Source organism: Melospiza melodia, chromosome 3, assembly GCF_035770615.1.
Source record: "Melospiza melodia melodia isolate bMelMel2 chromosome 3, bMelMel2.pri, whole genome shotgun sequence".
NCBI lineage: Eukaryota > Metazoa > Chordata > Aves > Passeriformes > Passerellidae > Melospiza > Melospiza melodia.
Window position 1 is genome coordinate 38,062,298 of NC_086196.1, and position 26,911 is coordinate 38,089,208.

General features: G+C 39.7%; 1 protein-coding gene across 3 annotated transcripts in view; it reads left to right on the forward strand.

Annotated features, from left to right (window-relative positions):
* Positions 1-26,911, forward strand: part of ARID1B (AT-rich interaction domain 1B) — a 324,913-nt gene that overhangs the window by 284,177 nt on the left and 13,825 nt on the right. For all 3 annotated transcript variants that reach the window (XM_063151340.1, XM_063151341.1, XM_063151343.1), the window contains 6 exons: positions 6,429-6,538; positions 7,319-7,477; positions 13,396-13,605; positions 16,983-17,187; positions 24,809-24,947; positions 25,957-26,129. In XM_063151340.1, the coding sequence (XP_063007410.1) occupies positions 6,429-6,538; positions 7,319-7,477; positions 13,396-13,605; positions 16,983-17,187; positions 24,809-24,947; positions 25,957-26,129 (996 nt within the window). The remainder of the gene's footprint in view (positions 1-6,428; positions 6,539-7,318; positions 7,478-13,395; positions 13,606-16,982; positions 17,188-24,808; positions 24,948-25,956; positions 26,130-26,911) is intronic.

Consider the following 26,911-nt stretch of genomic DNA (forward strand, 5'->3'; position numbering starts at 1 on the left):
TTATTTATTTCTTAAGAAATGCCTTACTACCTAAATTGTGTCTTACCAAGAGCCAGGTTTTTCACGTCTTTTGCTCTACCCCTCTGAGCCTGTGTAATTCTTTCATCCTTTGCATCTTTTGCTGTCTTTTTTCCCTGTCAATTCTATATGTTCTGGTGCCTTTGGAAGAAAATAGCCACAGTAAGATGCTAGTGTCTAGTATGTCCAAGAGTTCCTTTCCCCTACACAGGAGCTGCTGAGACACTGAACAGTGTCTTATATTTCAAGAACATTGTTACAGTTTTGGTTAGCAGAAGAAAGGAACCTGCTAATTAGTAATATTTTTTTAAAAAGAGAGAGAAATTAACAAAAAAAACCAACCAACAAACAAAAAGGCTTTTTCCAGTTCTGGCCTGGAAGCTTTTGGCTAGCCCAGACAGCACACTGCACCATCTGGATGAAGAGGGACAAGCTATTGAAAAGAGCATTAGATAATAGCTTGCTTTTTCCCCACCAGAGCTGTCCCAGGTAATATTATGTTTTGTTTGTGTAGTTATGTGTTTTGTCTGGCTTGCTGAAATAAAATTACTTCTGAGCATTGAAACTGTGCTATAAATTCTGTTTTGCTATTAGCAGAAGTAATTTTTCCACCCTTTTCTGTTGGCCCCCAGAGCTGCAAAAATAACCAACAGCAAACAGATGGCAGAGTGCCCTGCCTAAGAAGATTTATGTATTCCTAAGGAATAACCAGTTTAAAGGAAGATTCACAGAGGTTTTTTTGTTCAGATAATTCAGCCATTCGTTATTTCATACAGTGGAAATCTGTTCAATGCAAGACCATTTATCCTAGCAGTCTTTTGTATGGGGTAGTCATACTCTTTTTATTGTGTTATGCATTCTGAAATATTGGATTTTTAATAATTTAAACATTTATCAGGGTTTTTTCTGCCAGTGCATTTGTGAGGTTTTCTTTTGTTCCAGTTTTATTAATTCAGAGATTACCCAATGGAAAGTAAGTATGAGATGAGCTAGAGGAGTGCAGTGCACCTCTTTCAGTCTGTGTGGGAGCAGCCACACATCTAGAATTGCTTTACAGGCCTCCAGGAGACACTGTTGGGGAGGAGATGGACACACACAACACCAGAAAGAGAAAATTGGGTGTGAATACATTGCTGAGTGCAAGTGCTGTGGGAATGCTTAATTTCCCCATATCCAAACCTCATCCTTCTGCTTGGGTCAAAAAAATGGAAGCTTAAGACAAGTGTAAATAACAGTACTTTTAATTATCGTTTCTTGAGCTGGGGGTGCACTTTAAGGACAGCTCTGGCCCTGCATTTGATGAGGTGGAGAACCTATAGGTGATACCTTTATAGGAGCTTGAAAACAGGATTTTCTGTGGCAGGAAGACCAATTCAGCTATGTGGCTCCTTAGCTTCCTCTTCCTCCCTGCCCCAGAAAATCCCATATCTATCAGATAAACCAGGGTTCAGTCAATGTGGAGGGCCAAAACCAAGTGCAGCTGAGTGGCTTCTGCTGGAGTGAAGGCATTGGTTAACTTGCACATACACTGAGCATCAACAGCTGTGGTCTCAGGTAGAGGCCAGTGAAAACCTAAGGGGAGCAATAAGGTGAAGTTAGTTTGTTCATTGTCTGGGTTTTGAAGGAGGCAGTTTTGTTGCCTGTTGTGAGGGAGGAGGGCAGGTCTTTCATTTTAATAAAATGCAGTTTCAGGTTTTACTGTGAAATAGGAGAAGGTTGCTGATAACTGATGGAATTGTTTTCATATGGTGTTGGAGCTTCAGCATATGTCTAACACTGGTTTTGTCACCCATTTTTAGTAGTGTTCATACCTCCTCATTACCAGTTAATCCTTTTGTCTTTAGGTTTTTTTAATTAATGTCACAATTGAAAGGAAAGTCATGCTGCAGTTATGCATCCTGATACTCCAGCAGTGACTGTGGATCAAACAGCAGATCACCAGCTTCTGCTGATGCAGAGTGGTTTAGGAACACAGAAATTACAAGATCAAAGAAGACAGATTCTTCTAATAGAGTATTCCGTCCATAACAATAACAAAAGCTTCAGGAAAAAGGTGTCAGAATCCCTTCACAATTATGGAACAAACTGCCATTCAGAAAAATTGTAAAACTGCTGCTGTCCTTTTATTGTATGAATTCACATTACCCATATATATTTTAGACATTTTTCCCCCTATTTTTCAAATTCCAGATTTAAAAATGCATATAATAAACAGGAAATGTACAGCCCCATATATAGCTCATGCTGTGAGCTTTGTTAATTCTAGTGAAAATTATTTTTAAAAAGAAGCAATAGGAAGTTTATATCTCTCAGGTTTCGCCATTGTTCTTGCATAGAAACTGGCATTCAGGATCTCTGCTATCTGTGGAGATGAACAAACCATTAAAAAGGCATTAATTCCCTTACTGCTTAAGGATACTTTCCTTTTTTCAGTACCTCTGTCTTACTGAAACCTTGCTTTTCCAGGATATTGTTACTCCCAATTAACTTTCAACATCATAATACTTAACATAAAATGTGAGATTCTAGGAAAAATTATTTGCACTAAGGGAATTAAAGGGACACTCTTTATACTAAAAATCATACATATGCTATATATTTGATTTATGTTTATTTGGATGAACCTCTATCAGGAAAAGCAATTATATTTATGCAGGTGAAATATTTTTTAGAAACTTTATTTGGATTTTTCTGTTGCATTTTTCTGAAAAATTGATATCTCAATTTATTTCAGGGTCTTTTTTTACTGTAATACATTTCTTTGTAGGAGCTATTAATGCACATTTAGACAAACTTTCTGGAGGCTGTCAGTAGGTGGTAACAGCTGAAACGTCCCATCACCTATACTCCAAACAAGTGATGACTGAGTGACTGTAAATCAAGGCAGCACCTGGCATAGAAATGCCCACATCCCAAACTGCTTGTACTTGTCATTCCTTGGACAGCACTTGTCAGCAGAAAGGCAATGTGGCACTGAGATCCCTGGGGGCTCCCTTGTCCTTTTCAGATAAGGTCCCCAGCCACCTTTGGCTGCACTTGTGCCCGGAGCTGGAGGATCACTCATGGCAGGACCCTGGGCAGTGCTGTTGTCCCTCTTCTGTTTTTTCAGTGGGCATCAAAGCAGTGGGGATTCTCTCGTCGGCTCCACAGTCACTAATTCACTGCTTTTGCTTTTGCTTCTCTTTTTTTCACAGAGGGAGAGTGCTAGGGTTGGAAGGGAGAGAGGAATGTATTACATTACAAGGGAGAGAGGAGGGAGTATTCTGTTTTGTAGAGCATGATTTGTTATCACACTAGCAATAAAGAGAAAAACAATGTTTGTATATTGCTGCTTCTACAGTATTTCATCATCTTCTGGGACTGGTAGAGCAGCCTTTAGCAAAAAAGAATTCTTTGCTGCAGTTTTACTCATGTCAATATCTGCCTTTGAGTACATTAAATTCAGTGTGGAATAGCTAATTCAGGACCTTGACCTATACTTGCTTTTTGAAATCATTCTAGCTCTTAAATTCTTATAAGCCAGAGGCTAGTACTTGAAACCTATTCACAGTACGCCACAACACTTCTTGAGTCAAGATTTCCCTGTTATCCTCCTCTCTACAATGTTTTCTCCTTTGGTCTGCACTTCACAGGCAGAATTATTAGTACCTGTGTAGAAAGAGACTGTGTCTTATTTTAGCAGTTTCGTGACAATAACAGTATTTCACTGCTCAGAAAGGGTCAAAACAATGTTCTCGCTGTACCGCTTAGCTAAAAAAAGTGCAAGAATGTCTTCTCACAAATCGCTGGAGAGCGTGTTTGCAAGAAGTTACGAAACAGCATTTCAACAGCACAGAAAAATAGCTGTGGAAACATCTTGGGTAAAAGCTATAGGGAAAATAGACAACCTAAATCTAAAATGCTTGCAGTTCTTCTCTTAGAGGTACAAAGAAAGAATGTAGCTGAGCTAAATTATTAAGAACAAAAAGTGAAACAGAATTTGGGTAATTTTATTATTTGTTTCATAATTGTGTCCAGTTCCTCATAGTTACATATGTATGTGCCAACAAGAAATAGTCAAAAGCCAAAATGAGCCTGTATTTTTACATTTCTAAGCATAATAATGGAGTCAGAATGTGTGCTGTAATCTGCAGACTGGAGTTAGTAGCCCTTTGTATGAGGTGTTAACTTAAACCCCTCTGAAACAGAATTCCATAAGGGAGTTCTAATGGAAACAGGGCTACCAGAAGTGGACACAGTTTTTAAATTCTTTGTGAGAGAAGTATGATGTGCCAACTAGATAAAAGTGAGATACCAGCAGAGGACTTAGCTATGCAGAATTCTGGTGAAGAAGCGTTATCATTAACTTTGCTTTGTTTGACCTCTCTAAAATTGCTTTACAGGGGAAGGGTCAGCTTTGCTTGCTTCAAAGCTAAAACCCAAGACATCTTCTGTAGCACTTTCACAGCATGAAATGTGTTAACTGTTAAAATGGATTTTGTATAACAGTTCTGCATCCCAGTTTGAAACCACACTGTGGCATATATTTGACCATTTTGTACATGTATTTTTTTAAATTTCTGAAAGAAAAATAACCATTTTTTTTTTAATGCAAATTCAAAACTAGAACATGTTAGGCTGCCATCCTTCACTTGAGAATGGTCACAAGCTGCCCCAGCTCCTCAAGCAGAGTATAAGGGCAAAATGCATACAAATCAAATGCTTAGTGGATGCTGACTTCCCAGTAGCATGTTGACTGGCTGTTTTGTTGAGATTTCACACACATACATAAAAATAACAGCATTTTTAGCTGATCCCAATAGATTTTTCTGTGCAGCTGCATCACTTGTAAAAGGCTTTTTGTTCCAATTCTTGAAGTCTGAACTATTGCAAGTTTTTGTTTTTTTTTAAATCTCAATTATGATTTATGTGTTGTGATGACTTTAAGGGCTTGATTGGGCTTCAAATGTGCTTTGAAAAAACAAGAAAATGTGCCCATGAAAAACACGGGCAGTTCAAAGCTGAATATTGAGCATACAGTTGTAAACTCACATGGCACATGGCTGGGTAGGTTTTTTTGGCAGAGCCAGAGTCTCAACCTGCAGTGATGCTAAAGATATTAGCAAATTAGCACTGCAAAGCTTGCCAGCGTATTCGCTAGAGTCCTGCTCATGCTCTCACTGCTGTAATTAAAACTAATTATTTTCTAAAACATAGTAATACATGAATATGTGCAATAATCATTTTGTAGTGGGCAATCTGTGAAGTATTTTTAAAGCTTCTTTTCCCTCTCCTATCTTTGGCTCGCTGTGCAGTGTGCCTGCTGCCTGGTGCAAGCCAGCACTGTCATTTTGTGAGAGCCACACTACTCTGGTAAAGACAGGGATGCTTTACTGATTCTTGCATGTTTACATGTGGGATATGTATTTTTTCTTTTTTATTGTCTTTTAGGCTATTCTGAATTTTTCTTACCTCATATCATTTGAAAGAAGGGCATGAGGGGGATTAAAAAGAGAGAAAGAGAAGGTTATCCAGTCTTTCACAAATGCTATGCACATGGTTTTCAGTAGGCAAAGAATCACCTGGTGTCTTGCTGCTGTTTTCTGGTTATTTGCATTGATTCAGTGTCGTGGCACCTCCTAGCATCTGCTCTACCCAGTATTTTCTGTCTATTTGTCTGAATATTTCTTCTTGCATCTTTCTAGAAATCCAGGAACCCAGCAGCTCTGCAGCAGTAATACTATACTTGGCACTTGCATCTTCAAATAAAAAAACCCCTTAAACTCCTTGCACCCCTGGGAAGCAACTGCATGCCATTATCAGAGAAAGACATTTATGTGTTCGTTATAGTCCCACCTCGTTTTGGCAGGAGGAAGAAGCTGAGTGCTGGTTCTCCAACAGAGCACGGTTTACAGCTTGTAATTCTGTAGTTAAGGCTCACAGTGGCTGAGCCATTCATATTGAAGTCAGTAGGGGCAGGAATTATCTGCTGGACACCAGCCTTATTACAGATGTAATTGGAAAATTCAAGTTTTTTCTTGGATTTAACATGGCAAGGAGAATGTGCATTGTTTTCATTTACATTTGTCTATTGCTAAAGGGAGAGTGCAGTAATTAAAGCAGACTTTATTTTGTTAAAATGTTGTGGTCCAATGCAGAGACAGTTGAAAAGCACCAGCAGCATGAAGAATGAATTCTACTCTTTTAAGTGATGGTTGCTGTTGCATGGTGCTTGTATTCTCTACTTGTTCGTTGTACTTTTTTTCCTCACTTAAACTAAGAGGTTTCCAGGTTTCTGGCTGCTAGAGTAACAGGACAGACGTGGGAAAACCTCTCCTTCCCGTGGCACCACAACCATGCAGCAGGAGGCATGTTTTTTCCTACAGAGCCAAACATAGTCATGCTTAACTGTTTCTCCTGTTTTCGATTAGCACCTATGGGTCTTGCAGATATGATGACACCTGGTGAGTCCAAACTTCCCCTTCCTCTCAAAGCAGATGGCAAAGAAGAAGGAGCCCCTCAGCCCGAGAGCAAGTCAAAGGTATTTACCGCCTTCCGCACGTGGTGTTGGTTCTGCCCGCAGAAGTCTGCTGTGTTGTCCTTCATCTCCTGGTTTTGGCCTACCCACTTCTGTTGTTTCCTGCATGCCTTTCCATTCACGTGCAATCTATTTGTTTCTTTTTGGTTTTATTCTTTTTTTTTTTCTTTTATTTTCTTTTATTTTCTTCATTGTGTGGATCTGAAAGTTACTAGTTCTTACGGCATTTTAACTTGGCGGGGGCAAAGCATCCCAAGCCAAACGTTGCATGGGCATTTGGCTGTGCCAGGTGGGTGGGAGAGAAGGGTCTTGCCTGGTTTCAGTCCTCGCAGCCATTTTTCTCTGCCTTCAGTTATAGCTTCCTGTTTTGGCTGCAGCAGCAACATGCTTTCATATTTTGCTTTCCTGCCTTATTTGATTAAATAAGGCGAACGGCTTGTTTTTGTTTCTTTCTTTCATAACGGGAAACCCATGCTTAGCATTTCATGTGAGCTTGAAGTAAGCATGGTGGCTTAGTGACTTTAGCCAAGCATCCAGCAAACTTTCCAAATTATACTGATTAACAATGTTGTTTTAATACCTTTTATATTTATATATATATATATATATATATATATAAATATATTTATATATGTGTGTGTTTTCTGTATGTGTCTCTCTGTTTATATATATTTTATATATAAAAATTGGTCAGTCTGTTAAACTGGATGTATATTTTTTTTGTTTTTAATAAAGTTTGCCCTGCCTTTGTCATATTTTTTTTTTTGTATTCCTCTACCACAGGATAGCTACAGCTCTCAGGGTATTTCTCAGCCCCCAACCCCAGGCAACCTGCCAGTCCCTTCCCCAATGTCCCCAAGCTCTGCTAGCATCTCCTCATTTCATGGAGATGAAAGTGATAGCATTAGCAGCCCAGGCTGGCCAAAGACTCCATCAAGCCCTGTAAGTGGCTCTGGTTATATTGGTTTTTGTTTATTTTTTGTAATTAATTATATTTTAATGCTTGCTTGTTTGTTTTGTAAATTCCTTTTCTTTATTATTTGTCTACTAAACAGTTTTCTTTCTTTATAACACTGGGTACAAATTCTGCTCTCGGACACATGACTGTAAGTTCCACTGCCTGGCTTCAGTGGGGCCTGAGCATGCTTATCCAAGGGCAAAATTTGTCCCAACAGTACTTTGAAATAAGAAAGAGTAAAATTGTGTGCATCATGCAAGTGTGCTGTCTGGTAAAACAGCAGTTGTTGTGAAGAAAACATCCTTTCTGTAACGCATCAGCTTCCAAGCATGCCGACTGTGTTGTTAAGAACAATTCCTTTTCTGTTCCTGGGCCCAAACTCCTTCACACAACTGACTTCACTCTGGTTGCTGCACTTGTCTTTACTAGGATATTTAGGGGGAAAAAGAAAAACAAAACAAAATGAGAAATCTTCTCCCCTATTGAAACTAATACCATCAAAAGTTAAATTATAGACTCAGCACCACAAAAAAGTTGCCATTTATATTTATGAAACATTTTTAATTTTGAATTGTGTATTTGAAAATACAGCCATTAGGCTCTCAAGGCACAGTCTAAACCAAAATTGTTTCTAATTTGCTTCATTTGGTTATTTTGAAATAACCCAGACTATGAGCTGAAAAAAGATCCTGATGCATGTACATTTTTAGAAAACTATTTTTTAGATGAGTAATGTTTAATCAGTCTCATACAGGTTGTAAAGAAGAACCTGAGAGAGATGTGTGGTACTAAAACCAAATAATCTATCTTTCTATCTATATATATGCACACACGTAGAAAATCTATATACATATATAGAAAAGGGAAATGCAGACCTAAGATGATATGGTCTATGGGGAGCAAATACCCATCTGGTCATTTTTGCTTTGTTTTGTTTTGTTTTTTAATAATTAGGAATATATATGTTGTTCTTCTCTTTCGAAAGTAGAAATGATCGTAATTTCTCTGTAGAATAATAATGTAACATATTCTTGTCATGGATATAAAGGGGGTTTTCCCCAATGTAAAAGTGTACTTAAATTAGCAATAATTCTTTGATAACAATTTTTACAAAGTAATATGTTAAAGAGTATGTCTTAGGGCAAACAGAGGAAGGCCAGTCAAACGAGAGGAAATCTAACCATCCAAAACCCAGACATTTACAGAATCCCCTGAGCAAGGGGGCAGCATGGCATGAAATGCACCACTTATATCTTTGGATGTTGATTTGACAGCAACTTTGAGTCTCAGAAGGCAGCTGATGTTACTTGTTCCCACAAGGTCTCATCTTTTTCTTAAAAACATTTGTGAAAGGGTGACACCAAAAATTCTGTTAGTTTTCTTTGTAGTGATGTTTGGGTTACTGCTTGTTTGGGCAGTTTTCTGGAGGAAAGCAGGAGAGTAATTGCATGGGCTGTCTAACACATCAAATGCTTCCTCTACAACCAAACAAGAATGTATTCCTGAACTTATTGCATAAACTGCATAGGAAATCCTGGAGTCATCATGAACAGATGTGGAGATTTTTTTTGTGTAAATAAAGTATAGATTATTGACAGAGTAAAACACTGGAAAAAATAAATGAAGAAAGTTTGTGCTTTCAGTTTCTTCTGAATGTCCTTCTCTCCAAAAGGTTCAGTTAGACATGGATAAATACAGAGCTTTGGAATGATAGAAAAATAAGTGCTGCCAATGAGCTGATCCCTTTTTACCTGTGAAGGCCAGTGGATTGGATAACTTCATCGACTTCAAGAGCAGCCTGACATAGACTGGAACGATTGATTGCAGGCATTTCGTTACACTTGAAAACAGCCTGAATTGCTTCATTAAATCCCAAAGCTGTTTCATGTGCTACAACTTGTCCATTCCAGTAGAGAATAAAAGCGGGGTGAATGGTCTCTGATTCACTTCAAGGTATCCCTGTGATCCTCCTAAGTGGATCCTCTCTTTCAGCTGTTTTATGTGGAAGTGAGGCACGAGAAAATGGGGAGAAAGAACTGATGAATGTTAGGTTTTGAGGCTTCCTTGGGTATGTCAGGAAAAGGATGCTTCTGCTCTACCAGTTCTGCATATAATGTGCATCCCTGACAGTGGTGAGATAGTTCTAAAATTCTTTAAAAGAGGCATTTCAAGTGAGGGTTTAAACCATGCAGGGTCACTGCAACATGAGTAGAACAGTAGGTTACAAAAACCCCATAAAATGCTGTTAACTGTCCATAGGTACCCAGGAACATGACAGTGAATGCACCTGAACAGTACTACACCTCCCTGGTGCTGGTTGAGAGGGGTCTCCAGAGTCCTTCAGGAGAAAATATTGACAAAGGAATGTGTCCTCTACAAGCCTCTGCCAAGGATTGGACTTTGGCAGTTTTAGCTGCCTGTGTATGCACACTCTGTCCTGTAGCAAAAGAGATCTGTGTAACACGTGTAATATTGGCAAATTCTTCACTGAAGTCAGGGAAGTGAACAGTAGGTAATTGTATAAATATAGATCCTTAAAGATATGTAGAGAAGCAACTACCCACTGCCTTTCATGTGAAAATAACTCCTACATAAATTTGTGTTGCTCTGAAGGATTCTGCAGACTCACCATACGAGGGTCTGCATATAATACATTTTTAATAGTGGGTAGGTGTACTGAAAAGAAAGTATGGGTTTCGACAGATTCAGTATGGGAATTGGCTTTGGCATCCGCATACACTGGTGGAGTTTTTTAATCACCCATTCAAACACTGCCAGTGGATTGTGTAGAAGAGTGCTGGTGATTGCAGGCAGAGTAGGATATAACTAAATCAGTAAATTAATGTGCCATAGGCCTGCACTAGCATTCTTCTGTCACCAGAATTATCAACATACTTAACAGAAGGAGAGGTCGTGATCTGGGTTCTTCCAGCATTGCTTGGGATGTGCTCATTTTAGTTTAAAATGGGATCTTTCTTTTATAAACCCTTGCTTTGTAAGGGTTAATATTTATAGGTAAATTTAGGCTTCCAGCTGAACCTGCCCATTTGAAACTCAAGTTTGTTTGTGTATAGACTAGCTTGCACACACCTGTCATTTTTATCCATTTACTTTTATAAAAATAGAGAAGAGAAAAAGATCTTTACTCTTGAGGAATAGCATTCTTCCCTCCAGTGCATTCTTCTAAAGTTAACATTTCATTTTAGAAGAAAATTGCACCCATTTTACAAAGCATGACAACCTGAAAGCTCACACAGTAAGAAACACTTCTTACCTTCTGTAAGCTGTGAAAAGTTTTCAGATTATACTGTCATTTTAGAGCTTGCTGCCACACTGCTGAAAAGCAGCATCATTTGAGATGTATAGTAGAAAAATGCAGAAAGAAAAATTCTTAACTGTTTCCCTTCTGCTCTGATTCTGATTTGAAAAAGTGAATCTTAACAAATAAAAATGAAACCCTAAAACTGGTAAATCTGAACTTTCTTAATCATGGTTCACCATAAAAAAGTGAAATAGAAACTGTTTTGTTGCCTCATACATTAGAATATGAGCACATGGAAAATTTTCTGCGTAAAAGCTGGAATTTCCCGCCTTCATTTTTGTAGAGATCTGGGGCATCTTAATTGTCAGATTAAAATTGATACTGGTGAGCAGTAGAGTTAACTTTGTGCTTACTGCAAAAAGTAGTGGAGTAGTTCCAGTTCATTCAGCTGTTCAAGCCTGTGTGATCATGTATCTGGTGCTCACCACAACATCAAATTAGTAGCAACATGACTTCCCCACTTCCCCCTTTTCACCTACCCAAAAAAAACCCTCCCAAACTTGGACAAAGTGTATTTGTTGCTAAGAGTTAAACTGATTTTCTTGAGTACCCAGATATATAGCAAGTGATGCTTTCAGTAAATTGGTTGCTATTACAGAATCAGTTTGTGCTTTCTTTGCATAATCTGCAGGATTCATGTCAGTGTATTTCCTGCCAGCCACTTAGTATTAATAAAACAAATTTAGCCCTGACTCTCACTTCAGTAGGAGTTGTAACACAACTGAGTCTGGCTGAAGTAAATTCAGGCATGCACCTCATTGCTAAGAAATGTAATCATATATGTCTGTAGGAAGGATTGCTGTGAAGAAGTTACAGTGTCAGCAAGGCAGCAGACTTTAAAGGAGGCTATTTATTTCATTAAAATTAATATCCATTCACTGGAAAGAACAGCAAAGGCTCATGGAACTGCTAGGTCACCCCCTTGGCTTCATGTTTCTTTTTTCCTGACTCTTTTCCAGTTTTGCCAAGTTGCAGCTGGTAGCTGGAAGGAGATACAGAGTCTGTCATATTTTCCAGGCTAACATGCAAGATGAATGGTGGCAATGCTCTTGAAATCATTGGCAGTGGGGTTCTACTCTGCTGTATCCCTTTTTCATGGTTTTGAGTGCCAGGCCTCACCACTGTGTGGGGACATGGACAAGTGAGTGGTTCAGTAGCATCTGTGAGGTACAGTGAGGATCTTTTTTAGAGATGTTCAACTAGGAATGAGTTTCTGTTTACTTGACAATAGTCTGTCTTCAGTTCAAAGTGAGGAAAAGGCAAAAGAGGGAAAAAGTGATTGACTAGATGAGTTTTAAGAAGTGTCTACTGCAATCAACAACAAAGTTTAGGCTTTTACTATACAGACATAAAGGATATGTTTCCCTTCACATATTTGGCTCCTTTCCCAAAGCTTTATGTCAGTCTTTTTCCCTTATGTTTAGTTCTGAACCACTCCCATCTTCCACCGCTGAGCAAATCAGTTCACTTTGTGCAAGTGGGAGGGTTGTCCTGCTGTAGCAGCAACCCCTCTGCTGTCAGAGCTGAGCTTGGCCAGGGGCTGTGACAGGGTCTGTCCACACATGGCACAGAGCCCAGCTCACAGGGTTACATTGCACAGAAAAGATAGGTTGAGAATTTATAGCTTGTGCAGCAGCCTCAGTGCTTTCTGCTGTCTCTACATTAGGGAGGAAAAAAAAGGAGAAAAGAGAAAAAGCAGGTTCACTCCTGCCTTTTTGCCACAGAGATGGAATTCTGCTCTTGCCACCTCTTCTGCTTTTGCTGGTGGTGTCTCAGCTCTGATTGCTGTCCATCCTTGGTTTTCCCCAGGTGATAACACACATTCCCTTTGCAAGGTAGGACAACAGAGATGGATATCATCTGTACTTCAGCAAGCGAGAAGAGTAGATGCTACTTAAAAGCCTTATTGATCAGGCAGCTAATTGGCAAGGAGTATTGCTACCATCTCCTTGTACTGTAGGCACTCTTGCTCATCTTGCCTTTTGGCCACCAGTGGTGTGAAGTGGTAATAAAGCATAACCATTTATGACTCCAAAGAAAGGACTACTTCTCCATGTATTAGTTTGCCACGATTCACACTTTAGGCTATTTTTGTGCAATTCCTGCTCTGGAGGATCACTTTCAGGTTTTCTAGGCCATCTTTGAGGGCAAAGAGGAGAGAATAGGTTTGGATTTAGGAGTTTCTAAACTTGTGTGGAACAAACTTATTTCTGATTTTACTGAAATAGTTGCTTGCAAAGCACTTTGAGATAAGTGGACGAGAAGCACTCTGTGAGAGCTACCTCTTCTTAAAACGACATGAGGCAACATCAGAAACTTGCCTTCTGGGATCCAAAGATCAGATCAGTGAAAGAAATATGAGAATGGGGAGTTTGGGCCCTTTATTTATAAAGCTGACTTTTCTGTATATGGACAGAATGTACTGTTTGTGCCTGAACTAGTAGCCTTCATTCCTGACTGTTGTGTGATAGCTTTAGTTTGTTGGACATCTTCTCTTTCTCAATGTTGTGAGTTTCTTACTTTCTTTTCCCTTCCCCTCCCACCCTTCCCCCAACTCTTTCTTTTCTTCTTGCAATTTAGAAATCAAGTTCCTCGACCACAACTGGAGAGAAGATCACTAAAGTCTATGAGCTGGGAAATGAGCCGGAGCGCAAGCTGTGGGTGGACCGGTACCTGACGTTCATGGAGGAGAGGGGCACGCCTGTGGCCAGCCTGCCAGCTGTGGGCAAGAAGCCCTTGGACCTCTTCAGGCTCTATGTCTGCGTCAAGGAGATTGGAGGCTTAGCACAGGTGAGAAGAACTGGTTAAAAGTGAACCTTCAAAAAGTCAATATTCTTTTTTTCTAGACTATTCCTGCTGAATACATCATTAGGTTTTCAGCCCAGACAATATTGTTGAAGAAAACGGTTTCATGCTTTGATAGCTGTCTGGAGTTCATTTTGGGCTGCATAATGGCCGTAAAACTTTAAAGTTTGAATCAAGATTGACCATCGCTGTAGAGAGATGAAATTGTTGCCTTTTCAGGGGAATCTAGTAATGCTGCTGAGAGAAGAAAATAGGAAAAGGCCACAGGATCAAAGTTACGAGTAAGAAGCAGATGATGGAGCTAAAAGGAAAAAGAAATTTTTTAATCCGTTTTTCCTACATAGAGATACAGCCTGTAAGACAATTCAGTTCATCTCCCCAGAGAACATATTCTTAAAACACACTCCTTCATACCGAACCTTTAATTCTGAGTGTCTCTATACAGTATGTGTGTTTCTTAGACATGGACTGTGCTCTGTTTGGAAAATGCTTACAGGATATTTTAGGTTGCCTTGCTAGCATAATGATTACAAGGAAAAGGTGAATTACCTAAATGAGTTGAAGAAAAATGAAAGCAGGAAGAGCTGAGACTAAAAAAGTCACAGATGGGAGACAGAAGTTTTCATTTGAGTTCTCACTAGTTAATTTGAAGTTTTGCAAAGGGATGTTGGAAAAATACTGAGTTCTATGGGGTTGTTCACCACAGAGCAAAAGGAGATGTTTTACTGTTTAGCATCTAAAGGGAAAGCAGGAGAAAACAGTCAGTACTTGCGGTCTTAGATTTGGCATTTGAAGTCACCTGTCCTTGCATGATGCTTGTACAAAGCATCTCTTGCATATAGAGGATCACTGGCTAGACACTAGACACTCCTGTGAAGTGCAGGGATCCATAACTTCTGTGTTTATGAGAACATTTGTTCAAGGCCTTGCAAAATGAGGTCTTAAACATAGCTAACATGTAGATAAATATGCATGTGTAATATTATATAAAATGTAATGTTAAAACATACAATTCTCCACTAATTACAAAATCTGAGCTCAAAAATATAGCAAGCAAATTAGAGTCTCCAAAAAAGAGCATATTTTCATAATGTATGTGGTTAGTTCAAGAAGGGAATATCCAACATCAATTAGTACCCATTTCAAAGCTATTTTTAATAGTGCACCTCACAACACAGGATTTGACTACTGGTTTAGATCATTGGCCCTTCAAATCCAGGGATTTTAGCTATTCTTATTATTAAAGGAAGGCAGAGAAACCTCACATAGTTCATTCTGCCTGTTGTTAAATGCCGTATATTGGTAAGAGATGTTATGCTGACATTTTTAGTGATCAGCTCATGCCTCTCAGGATCATAGGGATTTGATTACTTTTAGCTGAGAAACTTTATTACAGGTAAATCGTATCATGCAGCTGCTCTGCCTTGTACAGTATGATTGTGCCCACAGTGTGACTCTTAGCATCAAAAATTGAGCAAGATGGGGGGCAGATGGGATATTCTAGAGAGTTATTCATGTTTGCTTATTATGGAAATTTATTTTATTTTGGGACATTCAGTGTTGATTTTCAGTGACAGACATTATGCTTTGCCAAAGAATAGATGCTGTTCACTTAGACTGGTTTTTGAAGGAGCTTGAGTTACAAATGCCTGTACTGGTTAAAATTTACACCTAAAATGAGGGCTCCTGATTTTGCTGGTGCGCTCACATGAATGGTCCCTATGTTTATCTGTTTAGAGCTACTCAGAGGTGCAGAGCTTTGCTTGCTGAGTTTTATTTAAATGCATCTGTGTGATGCCCTCCTAAAAAGCTGTTGCTCCAGCTGCTGCACTCCACATCTCGTGACTCTGGCCAGAGAGTGGCAGGGAGAGGAGCTGTGCAGCAGTGGTGCATATTCCCTGTCTGAGGAGCTGCCCTTGCTGGGGTCTCAACAGGAACAGACCAGCTGCTGGCAGTCTTCCTTTAAATGCCAATACACTGGGCATTTAGGCACGAACGTTTCTGTTTGCATTATGCAATGTGTTCATTACGCACCACTTAGCTGTAAGCCAGTAGGCACAAAGAGCTGTATAACTGGATTTCAGGCCTCAACAAGGGCAGTTAATGAAAATCTGGTCTCCTTTAACTCCTGGGTTCTTGTAGGATGTACCAGAGAAATAAAAACACGTAGCATAGCCATGCCAACCTGCTTGCTATTAATGCCATCCTCAAAAGATCTTTGCTGACTGGCAGCAGTTACAGTGTTATTAAACACTGAGAGAAACTTAAAAAAATGTTTTCTTTGCTGGCACACAGACTAAGGAATAGTATGGCTAATGATAATCTTTCTATCTATACAAGTTAAGCTGGAGTCATTATAATATCAGGCCTTAGGGCAAGTAGCAGACAATCATGGAATCAAAATTGCTACCCACAAAAGATGAGATTTCTCAGATGTTTAAAGCAAATTTATTTTGGTGCTGACCCTGCTCCTTGGATCATACCTAGAAATTGTATAACTGGTTGAATGAACTCAAAGGCATCAGGTGTTGGAGCAAAAGCAATGGCTGCTACAAGTGGTACAGCCGAGTGAGTCAGTGGCATCACCCAGGATGACAAATGAGCTTGGCTATTATTACAGATCAGCTGTGTTTGAGGAACTCATGAGCAGAGTCTTTCAATATTCTTAGCCTTACACTGCAAACAAGACTCACAGTGGAGTGGTGCAGTCAGCACTGTAATACAGAGTATTGCTGGACTAGCCGTGAGTGTTTGAAGTCTGCCGTAATTAATTAAGGGGCCTGGCTTCACTCTGCCTCTCATCTAGCCAGAGGATCATTGATCTGTCCCTGCAAGATGCACTAAAGTGAAAGGAATTGAACCAGGAATTACAAGCTGAACTGTTTGACAGCTGGTGGCTATTTAGGAGAAAAATTTATTTTTCATATCAATGTTCAAACAAATTGCAGAATAACACTGTTAGTGCTTTCTAAATTATATTTTAGAAGCTGCTTTTTAATTAGAGGAGGGTGGGTGTGGGTGGGTGTCGGGGAGGGAGAGAGTGAGCAGGAATTTGCTTGGAGATGGATTGCTAACTGAAGAGCATAGGCCCTGGAAGGGTGTAAGACATTTAAAGGATGCACCATGCAGAAGACTCCACAAGCAAAGCTTTTTATGTAGCTATCAGCAGGTTCCTTAATGGCTTTATAACTGTAAATGCTGTCTGTGCATTACTGCGTGTGGGAGTAATGAGCATTAGTTAAAAGAGGAAAATAAAAAAAAGTAAACCAAGACATTAAGTGCTTTTTTTTCCCCTTTTTTGTTTCCTGACTTAAACAAAACACTTTGCTGCAAACCAACGATTCTGCCGTTTACTTTGCTAGGTTAATAAAAACAAGAAGTGGCGTGAGCTGGCAACCACCTTGAACGTTGGCACTTCTAGCAGTGCAGCCAGCTCCCTGAAAAAACAATACATTCAGTACCTGTTTGCCTTCGAGTGCAAGATTGAGCGAGGGGAGGAGCCCCCTCCAGAAGTCTTCAGCACTGGAGATACCAAGAAACAACCTAAGATTCAGCCGCCATCTCCTGGTAAGTCAAATAAACTGCAGCTTCCTTCTTACACAACCAATTTTTTAATGCAAGGCATGCTAGGTTGTTGCACCCCATGTATTTATAAGCGTGTCTTGATAATGCTGGAAAAACAGGGATAAACCTGTTGTTGGAGTCTTCGTTCTCAGACTTGGAGCCAGCTCCTGAGTCAAATCAGAGTTAACTCTGAAGCACCAGCACAGTTGTGTGTCTGGTTTGTCCTTCCTCAGTCTGACACATGAAGATGTGTGTGCCAGCGTACCCTTCACATTCAGTGGCATGGGCATAATAAAAAGAACAGAGGTCTGCACAGATGTGCTTCTGCTGTATGACAGGAGCATGCATTTGCCTAAGGTCAGGCTCTGGTACCTGCACTTTCCTTGCTGTGACTGAAGCTGCTTTTCAGCACAAGTGTTGATCAGCAAGGCTTCAGTTGGAGCAGGATGGCGGATGCTGGACTGATGGGCGTGTCTCACATGGTTGCTCTGGTGCAGCTCGTGTTCAATGTGTGGCAGATGGAGAGCTGAGAGTACGGTGTGTCCTCACTGCCACACGTCCTAGTTTGGAGGCACGCTCTGTTCTTTTGTTGCTAATCTTCTGTGTCAGGTAGGTTGTTAGAATCACTGGTTTTGTCTTCTCATCTGAAAAATTGGAACTGGGATTGCTTTATTTTGGCTGCTCTTTCTTGCATTTACAGTGTGGTGTAAATGAAAACCACTGTTTTCTTTCTAAATTCATATCACTTCAGATATTCAAGATTTAATAGTCACAATTGATACTCAAGGCAGGACTATTCTTGAGTGGAAACATTTTAAGTACATAGGAAGAGTCATAATATTAGTCTAGCTGTTAACTTCTGGACTACCCATGGAAGAGTAAAAAAACCCCTTAATTATTTTGGATTATTCCTTTTGTTGCTAGTTTTTCTGACCAACAAAATGGTTTGACAGAATTTGCACAGTTACTTATTAGGCAGACCACCATCATTTATTGCCAAGAGAATATAATTTCTGGAATGTTTACAGGAGCTTCCTGTGGTACAACACAGTTTTAGGAAAATATTAATTCACTTAATTTCTATTAGTACAGTTCACTGGCTAAAAATGGGGAAAAGAGAGTCAGACCCAGAAAGCCCTGCAGACAGTTTGCAATTGCATGACTTCACTACCCTATCATGGACACTAGAAAATTGCAAAGACCTTTATAATCATATAATAAAGTTCTGGCCTTTCCAAGATTATCTCTTACAATAGTGCTTTCTCAGTACAGAAAAAGATAACAGTGATAAGGCTTTAATCTTTCTCAGCCTGTTTTATTCAGTGTAAGGATTTGAGGGAGTGTTCAGTTAAAATCTTCCTAAGCACATCTCTGTGTAATAGCTTAAAATATTTCCTCCAACTTGTTAAAATGTAGGGTTATATGGTACCCCAGTGGTGATTGTTTAATAGAGAGGAGATTAGGTTACTTTGCAATTCAAGTTTAGAAGATAGAGAAAAACACTTGGTACTGGAAGTAAAGCCCATAGTCCAAATATTTATCTGTCTGAAATAAGCACAGAGTGTCCTGAGTGTGCACAGCTGCAAAAAATAATATATGTTGGAGGTGCCCATCACCTCCTGAGAAGACTGGTAAGTGAAGTTGAAATGGTTAGACTTGCTGAAGACAGTGAAGAAGAAATTAATCTGTCTCTAAAAATGAAAGAGTATTACACTTTGTTCTCTCCTCCCTTACTTTCTCTCTCCAATACTGCTCTCAGTAGTTGATTTGGGGATGTTCACCATAAATCAGCTGAATTTTGAGATGAGGAATTGCTATTTAAATATGTAAACATGAAACAAAGGAATGGAAATGTCAGATGTACCACTTTACAGGGTCCTTTTGCATCACGATGCTATGAATGAAAAAGGCAAAGTCCAAGTTTAAATTTATCATAACATTCATGCAAGCTGTCTTTGAGGAGAACTGAAACTATTTTTCTAAAATAAAAACACAGCAGGACATAGAGACTAGAAAAGGGGGAAGCAAGGAAGGATCTCAAGGTTTGTTTTGTTGGAGAGAAAAGAGCTCGTGTCACTGAATGGGACTGCACTTCTGTACGGAGAAAGGCTTTCCCAGTGTGTATCAGCTTTAGTACATGAAATCCCGCTGAGGTATAGATGCCTGAGAGAGTACAAGCCTGTTCTCTTTAATAGTCAGCTTTTTTTCTTGTTCCTTTTTTTTCAGTATATACCAACATTAACATTTTAGAGGCACAAAAGAAGCGGAGTTGTAGACATACTTTAGATAATCTGTCACTCTTTGGCATTCAGAGGGAACAGGAGCCCAATACAACAAGAAACAGTAGCCTCCCAAGGTCCTTACTTTAACCATTAGCCACTCTTGTGCAGTTAGCTCAGTGTAGGCAGAGCCACTTAGAAGCCAAATCCATTTGCAGGGAACTAGTTACAGTATTAGGGCTGAAGTTAATCTGATAGGAAAGCAGAGGAACTTGTCTCAGAGGGGAAGGTGCTGTATTTTGTCCAGTTCTAACCAGCTGATGCTATGAAACAAGTCTTGAGATCTTAAAAGTCAGCTGATCTTCATAAAACTTTTAAAATTAGGTATTTCAATTGCTCATAAGAATACATCAGGACTGGCAGCCTTTATGGTACAGCGAAGGATTCAGTTGGAATGTCGTTGCAGTTTCCAGGTGGGTGGTTATGCAAGGTGGGAGCAGGCTGAAGTGCAGCTTAGAGCAAATCCATTCTTGCAGATATCTCACACCCAAGGGGTGGGTATGTGACTGCCTCATAGATGACCTTTAGAATGCAGGCATAGAGGGAGTGCTGGGGAGCACAGTGAGACAGCCATGGCGAGGAGATTCGTATGGAGGAGCACGGTCAAGAAAAGGATGTGATGTGTAAGTCAAATTTATGGGACTGCCAGACGGTGATATAGGATCAGTGTCCATCTGCTTGTATATTCAGGATTCTCCCAACACTTCTGTTTTTTACAACATCATTAGTAAGGTAAATGGTACATAAAGGAGTGAATAACTTAGTGTTATGTACAGTGAAATTCACAATAGTGTCAGCAATTACAAGAAGTTGAAAAAAGGAGTGAGAGTAGAGCAGCAAAGTGACAGAGCGGTTGGCCTTGATCAGCAGAGATTTGCACAGTAGCCAAGGTGTTAGGGTTAGGATTAGGTGCTCATTTCAATTATTCTTACTTTATATCACTGTCAGAGCCTCTTCTGCTGGTTCATAAAGCTCCTGGGAGGGATGGGGGCCTGAATGTTTTAGTGTGCCTTGCACTGCTCTGAGGCTGTGCAAATTGGTGACGTGTTTGTGGTAGGCTGAGGCCTTCACATCAGCCTAAATCTGCCTGGGTCAGGTAATACCATCAGCAGTGAAGGCCCGCAGCAAATGCCTAATGACAAACTAACTATTGGAGGATCCCTGATGGCTTTCTGTCCTGATCACTGGTGTGTGCCAAGGGCCATGGCACCTGTTGATGACTTTCGCTGCTAAAAACTCCATTAGAGAGAGAGGCATTGTAGGTCTTCCTTCTTTCCAGGAGCGGGTGCAAAGACAAAATGCTTTTCCTGTCATGTGTGTTTGATAGTTTTGACCAAAATGCTCACAAATAATGTGGCAAGTTCTAAACTAAGAAGAATTACAGGCAGCATTACTGTAACCACTAAAGGATGCTGGAGAAAAAATTCCAAAGGAGCATCAGCATGAAGGAGTTACCTTCCACTGCTGTACTCTGGCACTCTGAATTCTTAGTTGCAATGTGTGGTTATGTGTGCACAGCTCTCAAAAGAACAGGCTCAGAGTTTATCCTGTGTTTCATGTAGAGGATGGCCAGAGTGGTCCAGCAGAGGATGCTTGTGAGTAAGAGCAGCTGGCCCTGATGTCAACAGAGATTTCATTAAAGCAAACCTGGGAAAATCGTAGGCTTGTGCTGGGAGGAGGGAGTGAGAAGGCACCAGGAGTGTGTTGCCTGCGTTTCCTTGGCAGCAGAGAAGACTTGGGGAGGGGGTGCTGGGGGGACATGCACGGCACGGCAGGACACGGCCATTCAGCGAGTGCCTCTGTAACCAGAGCCATCCGTCTCTGCTGCTGGCGGTGCCTGACTGAGTGCTATTATTAGCAGGCAGGTGATGTCATGGAGCGTGTGTGAGGCCAGCCAGGGAATCCCCACTGAAGATGGATGGGCCAGGGCTTGGGAGGGGTGGCTGGGGGACAGGAGGACCTGGCCCTGTGCCTGCATCCAGGCCTGCCCGGGGGGCCCTGCAGCCGCCAGCGGCCCCCAGTCCAGCCTAGCTGGGGCACTGGCTTCGTGCTGTGTAAATTATCTTCCCAGCGTGGTGGCTGGCTGTTCACTCTGAAGTATGTGAATGTACTTAACCTTCAGTAACCTTTCCATTGTTTACTTTAGAGTATACATTTGTAGCTTCTGGCAAAAGGTAGGGATATCCTAGAGAGCATGTCAGGCCTCACATTAATGGAGTTTCAAGAGGTTTCATTCTTCGTTCCTTTTCTTTTTTTTTTTTATTTCCAAAAGGAAAAAATTGCTGGTAAGAGAAAGGTTTAGTATATCTTTTTAGCTGCATATTTCTTCTCTGGTAAATAAAGGTCTTTCCAGAAAACAGTGCTTACTGCCATGCAGGCTTTGCAAGGCAAAAGGCATTCCAGTACCATAATTACATGCTGCAGAGAACAATGCATGCTATCATGTGTTATTAACACATGCTTCCGCAGCAAACTGTGGAAGACCTCACCTTCTCACTGACCAGGATGTCAGTTGTATTTAAGTTTTGATGTATTTTGTATTGCGAAAAGCATATTCTTACAAATCTGTTATGATACCGGAAAGACAATTATGGCTTAGATGTGGATGTGGGATGAGGAATTCAGTATCTGTGAACCCACAGGTTTTTTCCTGGACATCCCAAGACAGCTGAAGAATCATGTAAGCAGAGATTACTTTTCCTAAAAGAACATTGTTGTTTGTCTTCCTTCTTAGAGCTTGGTTTAATACTGAAGCTTATGAAGCCATCTAAAAGATACTGTTTCTCTTTCACAATGTCCACAATCAAAATTAAGCATTAACATAATAAAATCCCTGCAAAAATAGATGTAAAAATTTCAGAGTGCAGCCAGCAAATGTAACATTTACAGTGAAATAGTAAATACAGGCTCTTCTTGGTAGATGGAGTCCTAATCCAGAGATTGAAAGACTTGCAGTTCCTATTCTCTAGAAGTGTGTCTAACCCAGTGGAGGTCAGGGGCAAAGTGTGTTAACAAAGCAGTACCAGAAACTTTGACAGCATTTGCCTTCCATTTTTTCAGTTATACATAACCAGTCATTTAGAAAGATAGAGGAAAAATAAACAACCTCATAACTGCCAGCCTGAAGATGGAAATTGGACTTGTAACTTCTCAATTGGGTGTCTTTTTTTTCTCTTTTAAACCATTCTTTATAGAATAGGATATAAAACACATTGTTATTAATAAATTTGCACTCCTGCAGCTTGTAAATACTGAAAAATCTTTTACTTTTTTCCTTTAGGTTTCCTAGAGATATGAATTAAGCTCTTGCTCAGGTAGGATAGGGAAAAGCTTAATTGCTTCTTAAGAGCCCAGCATAAGAGAAATATGCAGGGTTAGGCAATATCTGAATTTACAGTAAGCATATGGGTACAGTAAGATGTTTGCTTACACGTTTCTAATATGTGACAATCTGTGACATAACTCAGAAATGCTTTCAAGCTTTTAAGAAGAATATAGATTTGTGTTTAAAGCTCAAGGGGAGAAGAATGATCCTGACCTGCTTGGGGGTCAAATATACAAAGAGCTCATTTTATGTGAATATGGTTAGTTTTTGTTTTATTATAGCACTAAAGCTTTCAGCTAACTGTAGACTAATATAACTAATATTAGCTGTTGCAAATGTTCTTGTTCCTGTATTAATGCAATTAGAGAGCTTTTCCTAAACTTTTTTTTGAACCTCATTACTATGTAAGCATAATTCAAAACTGCTCAGAAAGCTGATGACAAGAACAATGTGGTCCACACAAAGTGGATTTTACATATGCACTTGCTACTGAAACTGATTTCCAGATAGGAGAACATGTGCTACAGATATATGTGAAACACATATAAAAAAGGTGTTCTTCAGTTAAAAACAAGCTCTGCCTGTCAGGATGATGAGTGTTCTAGGATTCTGAGTCAATTATAAACTACTCTCTTTCATATACAGAGGAAAAACCCATACTGCTTGTTCCAATTTTCACTGTAACGGTAATTTATAAAGTTTTGTTAATTGGTTGAACGTAGATAGGCAGGCATAATAAAACACTTACATGACAGTTCATAAAAAAGAAGGACCTCTCAAGCCAAATCCATGTCCTACTCAATGTGTTAGATTTGTCTATTTTTTCTGTTGGTAATTTTTTTCCCAGTTGCATCTAAAGACTTGAATCCTACGAGTTCTCCTTCCGTAGGATTTCTGCTGCAAGACCTGTCAGATCCAAGGCTTAGATGCTGTTACTAATCCTCACTTACCACCTTCTAAATCATAAAAGTGTTATGTAGAGCTTTGGGCTCAGGGCATGTTTCTGTTCAGCAGTGACATGAAAATAGTAGCTTTGGTGTGTACTCTGGAAGACTGGTCTGGGTGTATTTTACCATCAGCTTCACCATTACCAATATCTGATGTATTAATTTAATGCCCTTATTGCTGCTCAGTCACATTGGAACACAACAGTAAAATGCTCTTCTACGTTTGTTATACCAAGAATATCAAGGTATTTACCTCCACTGAGGATGACCCTAGTACAGATATTCTATTGCTTTCTGAGATCTCAACAAATAAGTTTTTGCTGATTAAACAGATCCTTTGCAGAGTTGACCTGCTCTTGTTACATATGCTTTACCATCACTGACCCTAACTAACATTTTGTTAAGATGCCCATTTAAATTTTTACAATTCTTTTAGGAATGTTATCTGTAGCCTTCTGTTCCAGTTCTACTTTGAGTTATTGTTTTCTTCTGATCCCACATTGCCTTTTGCATTTCTTAAATACCAGCTTTTGCCATGCTGTCTCAAAGATGACACAGGATTGCAGTGTGCTGCTAATCATTTGCTATGTTTCACCATGGAAATGTCTGCCTTTTAGTGCTAAATAGAAACATGAGTTTATATTAATACAGCAGCTTAAATTTATGATGAAAATCTTCTGGCTGAAATATTTCTTATAAACACATGTGTTGTGATAGTGATTACATGAAGAAGCTATGCCAAGTAACAACCTTCATTTACTTGGTTGTAAACTACAGACAATTAACTTTGTATCTCTGACCTCTGATTTAAATGGTCCTTCATCTGGATGATTTCTATCCATGTTGCTTCAGGCAGCAGATTAAATTCATGGTTCTAGGAAAGATGATGGCTATTACTACACAGCATATCCTGATCTCTGAGGATTTGGGGGAAGTTATGAAGTACTGAGATGGATTGAAGTATACACAGGCATCTGGAGGAAAGAACCATTTTTTTTCCTTGATGATTATTATTTCCACAGGAATTTGGCTGCTACCTTTTCATAATTACTTTTTTTTTTTTAATTTTTCAGCTAATTCTGGTTCCTTGCAAGGCCCACAGACTCCACAGTCCACTGGTAGTAATTCCATGACAGAAGTGCCAGGCGATTTGAAGCCCCCAACACCAGCATCCACACCTCATGGACAGATGACACCTATGCAGGGTGGCAGGTATGAAAAGGGCTTTGCTTCATTTTTTATTGCTCTATTTCTACAGCAGTTTAATCCAGTCTTTCCTAGCTCCTTTGGCACTTGTAGGATTTTGTGGTAAACCAGTCAGAGTCTAAAAAGTGGCAGAAAACTACTTATTTTTGGAGGAGAAAGAAGGAAAGGGAGGAAGGAGTAGAGAGAGGTCCATTAGCTTTCTAAACACCAGAAAAGGATCAGACAAGCAGCAGTGCAAAGAAGTGCATGTCAATATGTCAGTAGTGGGGAGGAAGGTGGAACCCAAGAGCACCTACTTAGAACCACAACCTTCCTCTCCTCACTTATCCCGTACACCTCTGGTCAACAGATCATGCTCAGGAAGGAGAAATGTGTGGTTTAAAGGTGTTGCCTGAGTTCAAATTGTGAAAAGCACATACAATAACAATAGTTGAGATAGCAGAGGTTTCAAGTCGGTGGACCAAGAGACCCCTTTCAGTTCTGTGCTCTGTAAGTCTCACAGACTGGCTTAATCTGGAGTGAAGCTGTCTCACCATTCATTAAGGAGCCTTAGCCCACTGAAGTCCAGCAAAACAGTTTTTTATGACTTCATCAGGAACATGACTGAGCTCTGTACTGTGTGCAGAGCCACTCCAACTTCTTTTTTGCTCCATCTGTAATGCTGCAGAAAGGATAGCAAGAACCTTCTTTAATCATCTTAATTCAGTTTGAGCTTTCTAGGTAAAAAAGAACAAAACAGCTTTGTAAAATTTCAGGAAGGTTTAGACTTCTAAATGAGTGATAGGAATGCACAAATAGAAGAATTAAATAAAAAACCCTGATCTCTAAGGTAAGTAAACAGAGAAGGTTGAGGGGAAATTGGGTAGATTCTTTTAAATGATTGTCCATTTTGAAAGTCTTTTGCATCTTCCTTTTATGAATCCTGCACTGATCACTGCCACAACATTTATTGTAGAATTTCTTTTTCTTAAGAATACAGGATGATGTTAATGTTTCTTTCTTTTTAATCCGCCAGAAACAGCGCAGTCAGTGTGCATGATCCCTTTTCTGATGTAAGTGATTCAGCGTTTCCAAAGCGAAACTCCATGACGCCAAATGCACCATACCAGCAGGGAATAAACATGCCAGATATGATGGGAAGGATGCCATATGAGCCGAATAAAGATCCTTTCGGTGGAATGAGAAAAGGTATTTCCTTTCTGGTTAAGTGTTCTTCCCTGTATTTTCTTTCTGGTTAAGTGTTCTTCCCTGTGTCAGGTAATCAAGATTTTGCAGTCAGAATGAGCTTTGTCACTGTGATGATGTTGCCATTGGTGTCCTTGTAGCAAAAAGAGAGGTGCAGTGCAGTTGAGTTTCTGGTCTGGTCATATTTTCCCCACTCACAGTCATGCCTGTTATTTTGGAATTAAGAGAATCCTAAAAATGTTTGTAGGAATAAGTTTTGGGAAATTGCATAAATCATAGGGTTAGAATTTATATTTCTTGATGTTAGTAAGCTACTCTGCAAATCAAGTGCTGGACTTCACTATTAGAATGTGAAGTGGTGAAGCAACATGCCTGGTTGTAGTAGGACTGGTGTGGGAATTCACTGTGTGAAACTGAGCAAGCCTCCTAATACTCTCTGTCTCAGTTTACATATTTTTCATAATAGTAAAGCTAATTTTTTTGTTACTTGGGCAGTCCCTGACAAAAGGTGATAAAAGGTGATAAACACACTCTAAGTTTGTTTATTTTTAAAAAGCAAAATTTAAAATTAATTTCAAAATTTACTCTGGTCCTTTTGGGTACTTAGCCTACAGCTGGTTTTGTGGATATTGTAAGAAGATTTTAAAATTAATCAATCTTGCATGCCTCAGATATAGGAAAGTAGGAGGAAAGAACACAGGCAGGGCTCACAATGGCTGTAAAGAGAAGAGCTGGTGGAGGAGATTAAGTGTAAAGTAAAACAGAGCAAAAGGGAGATACGGCAA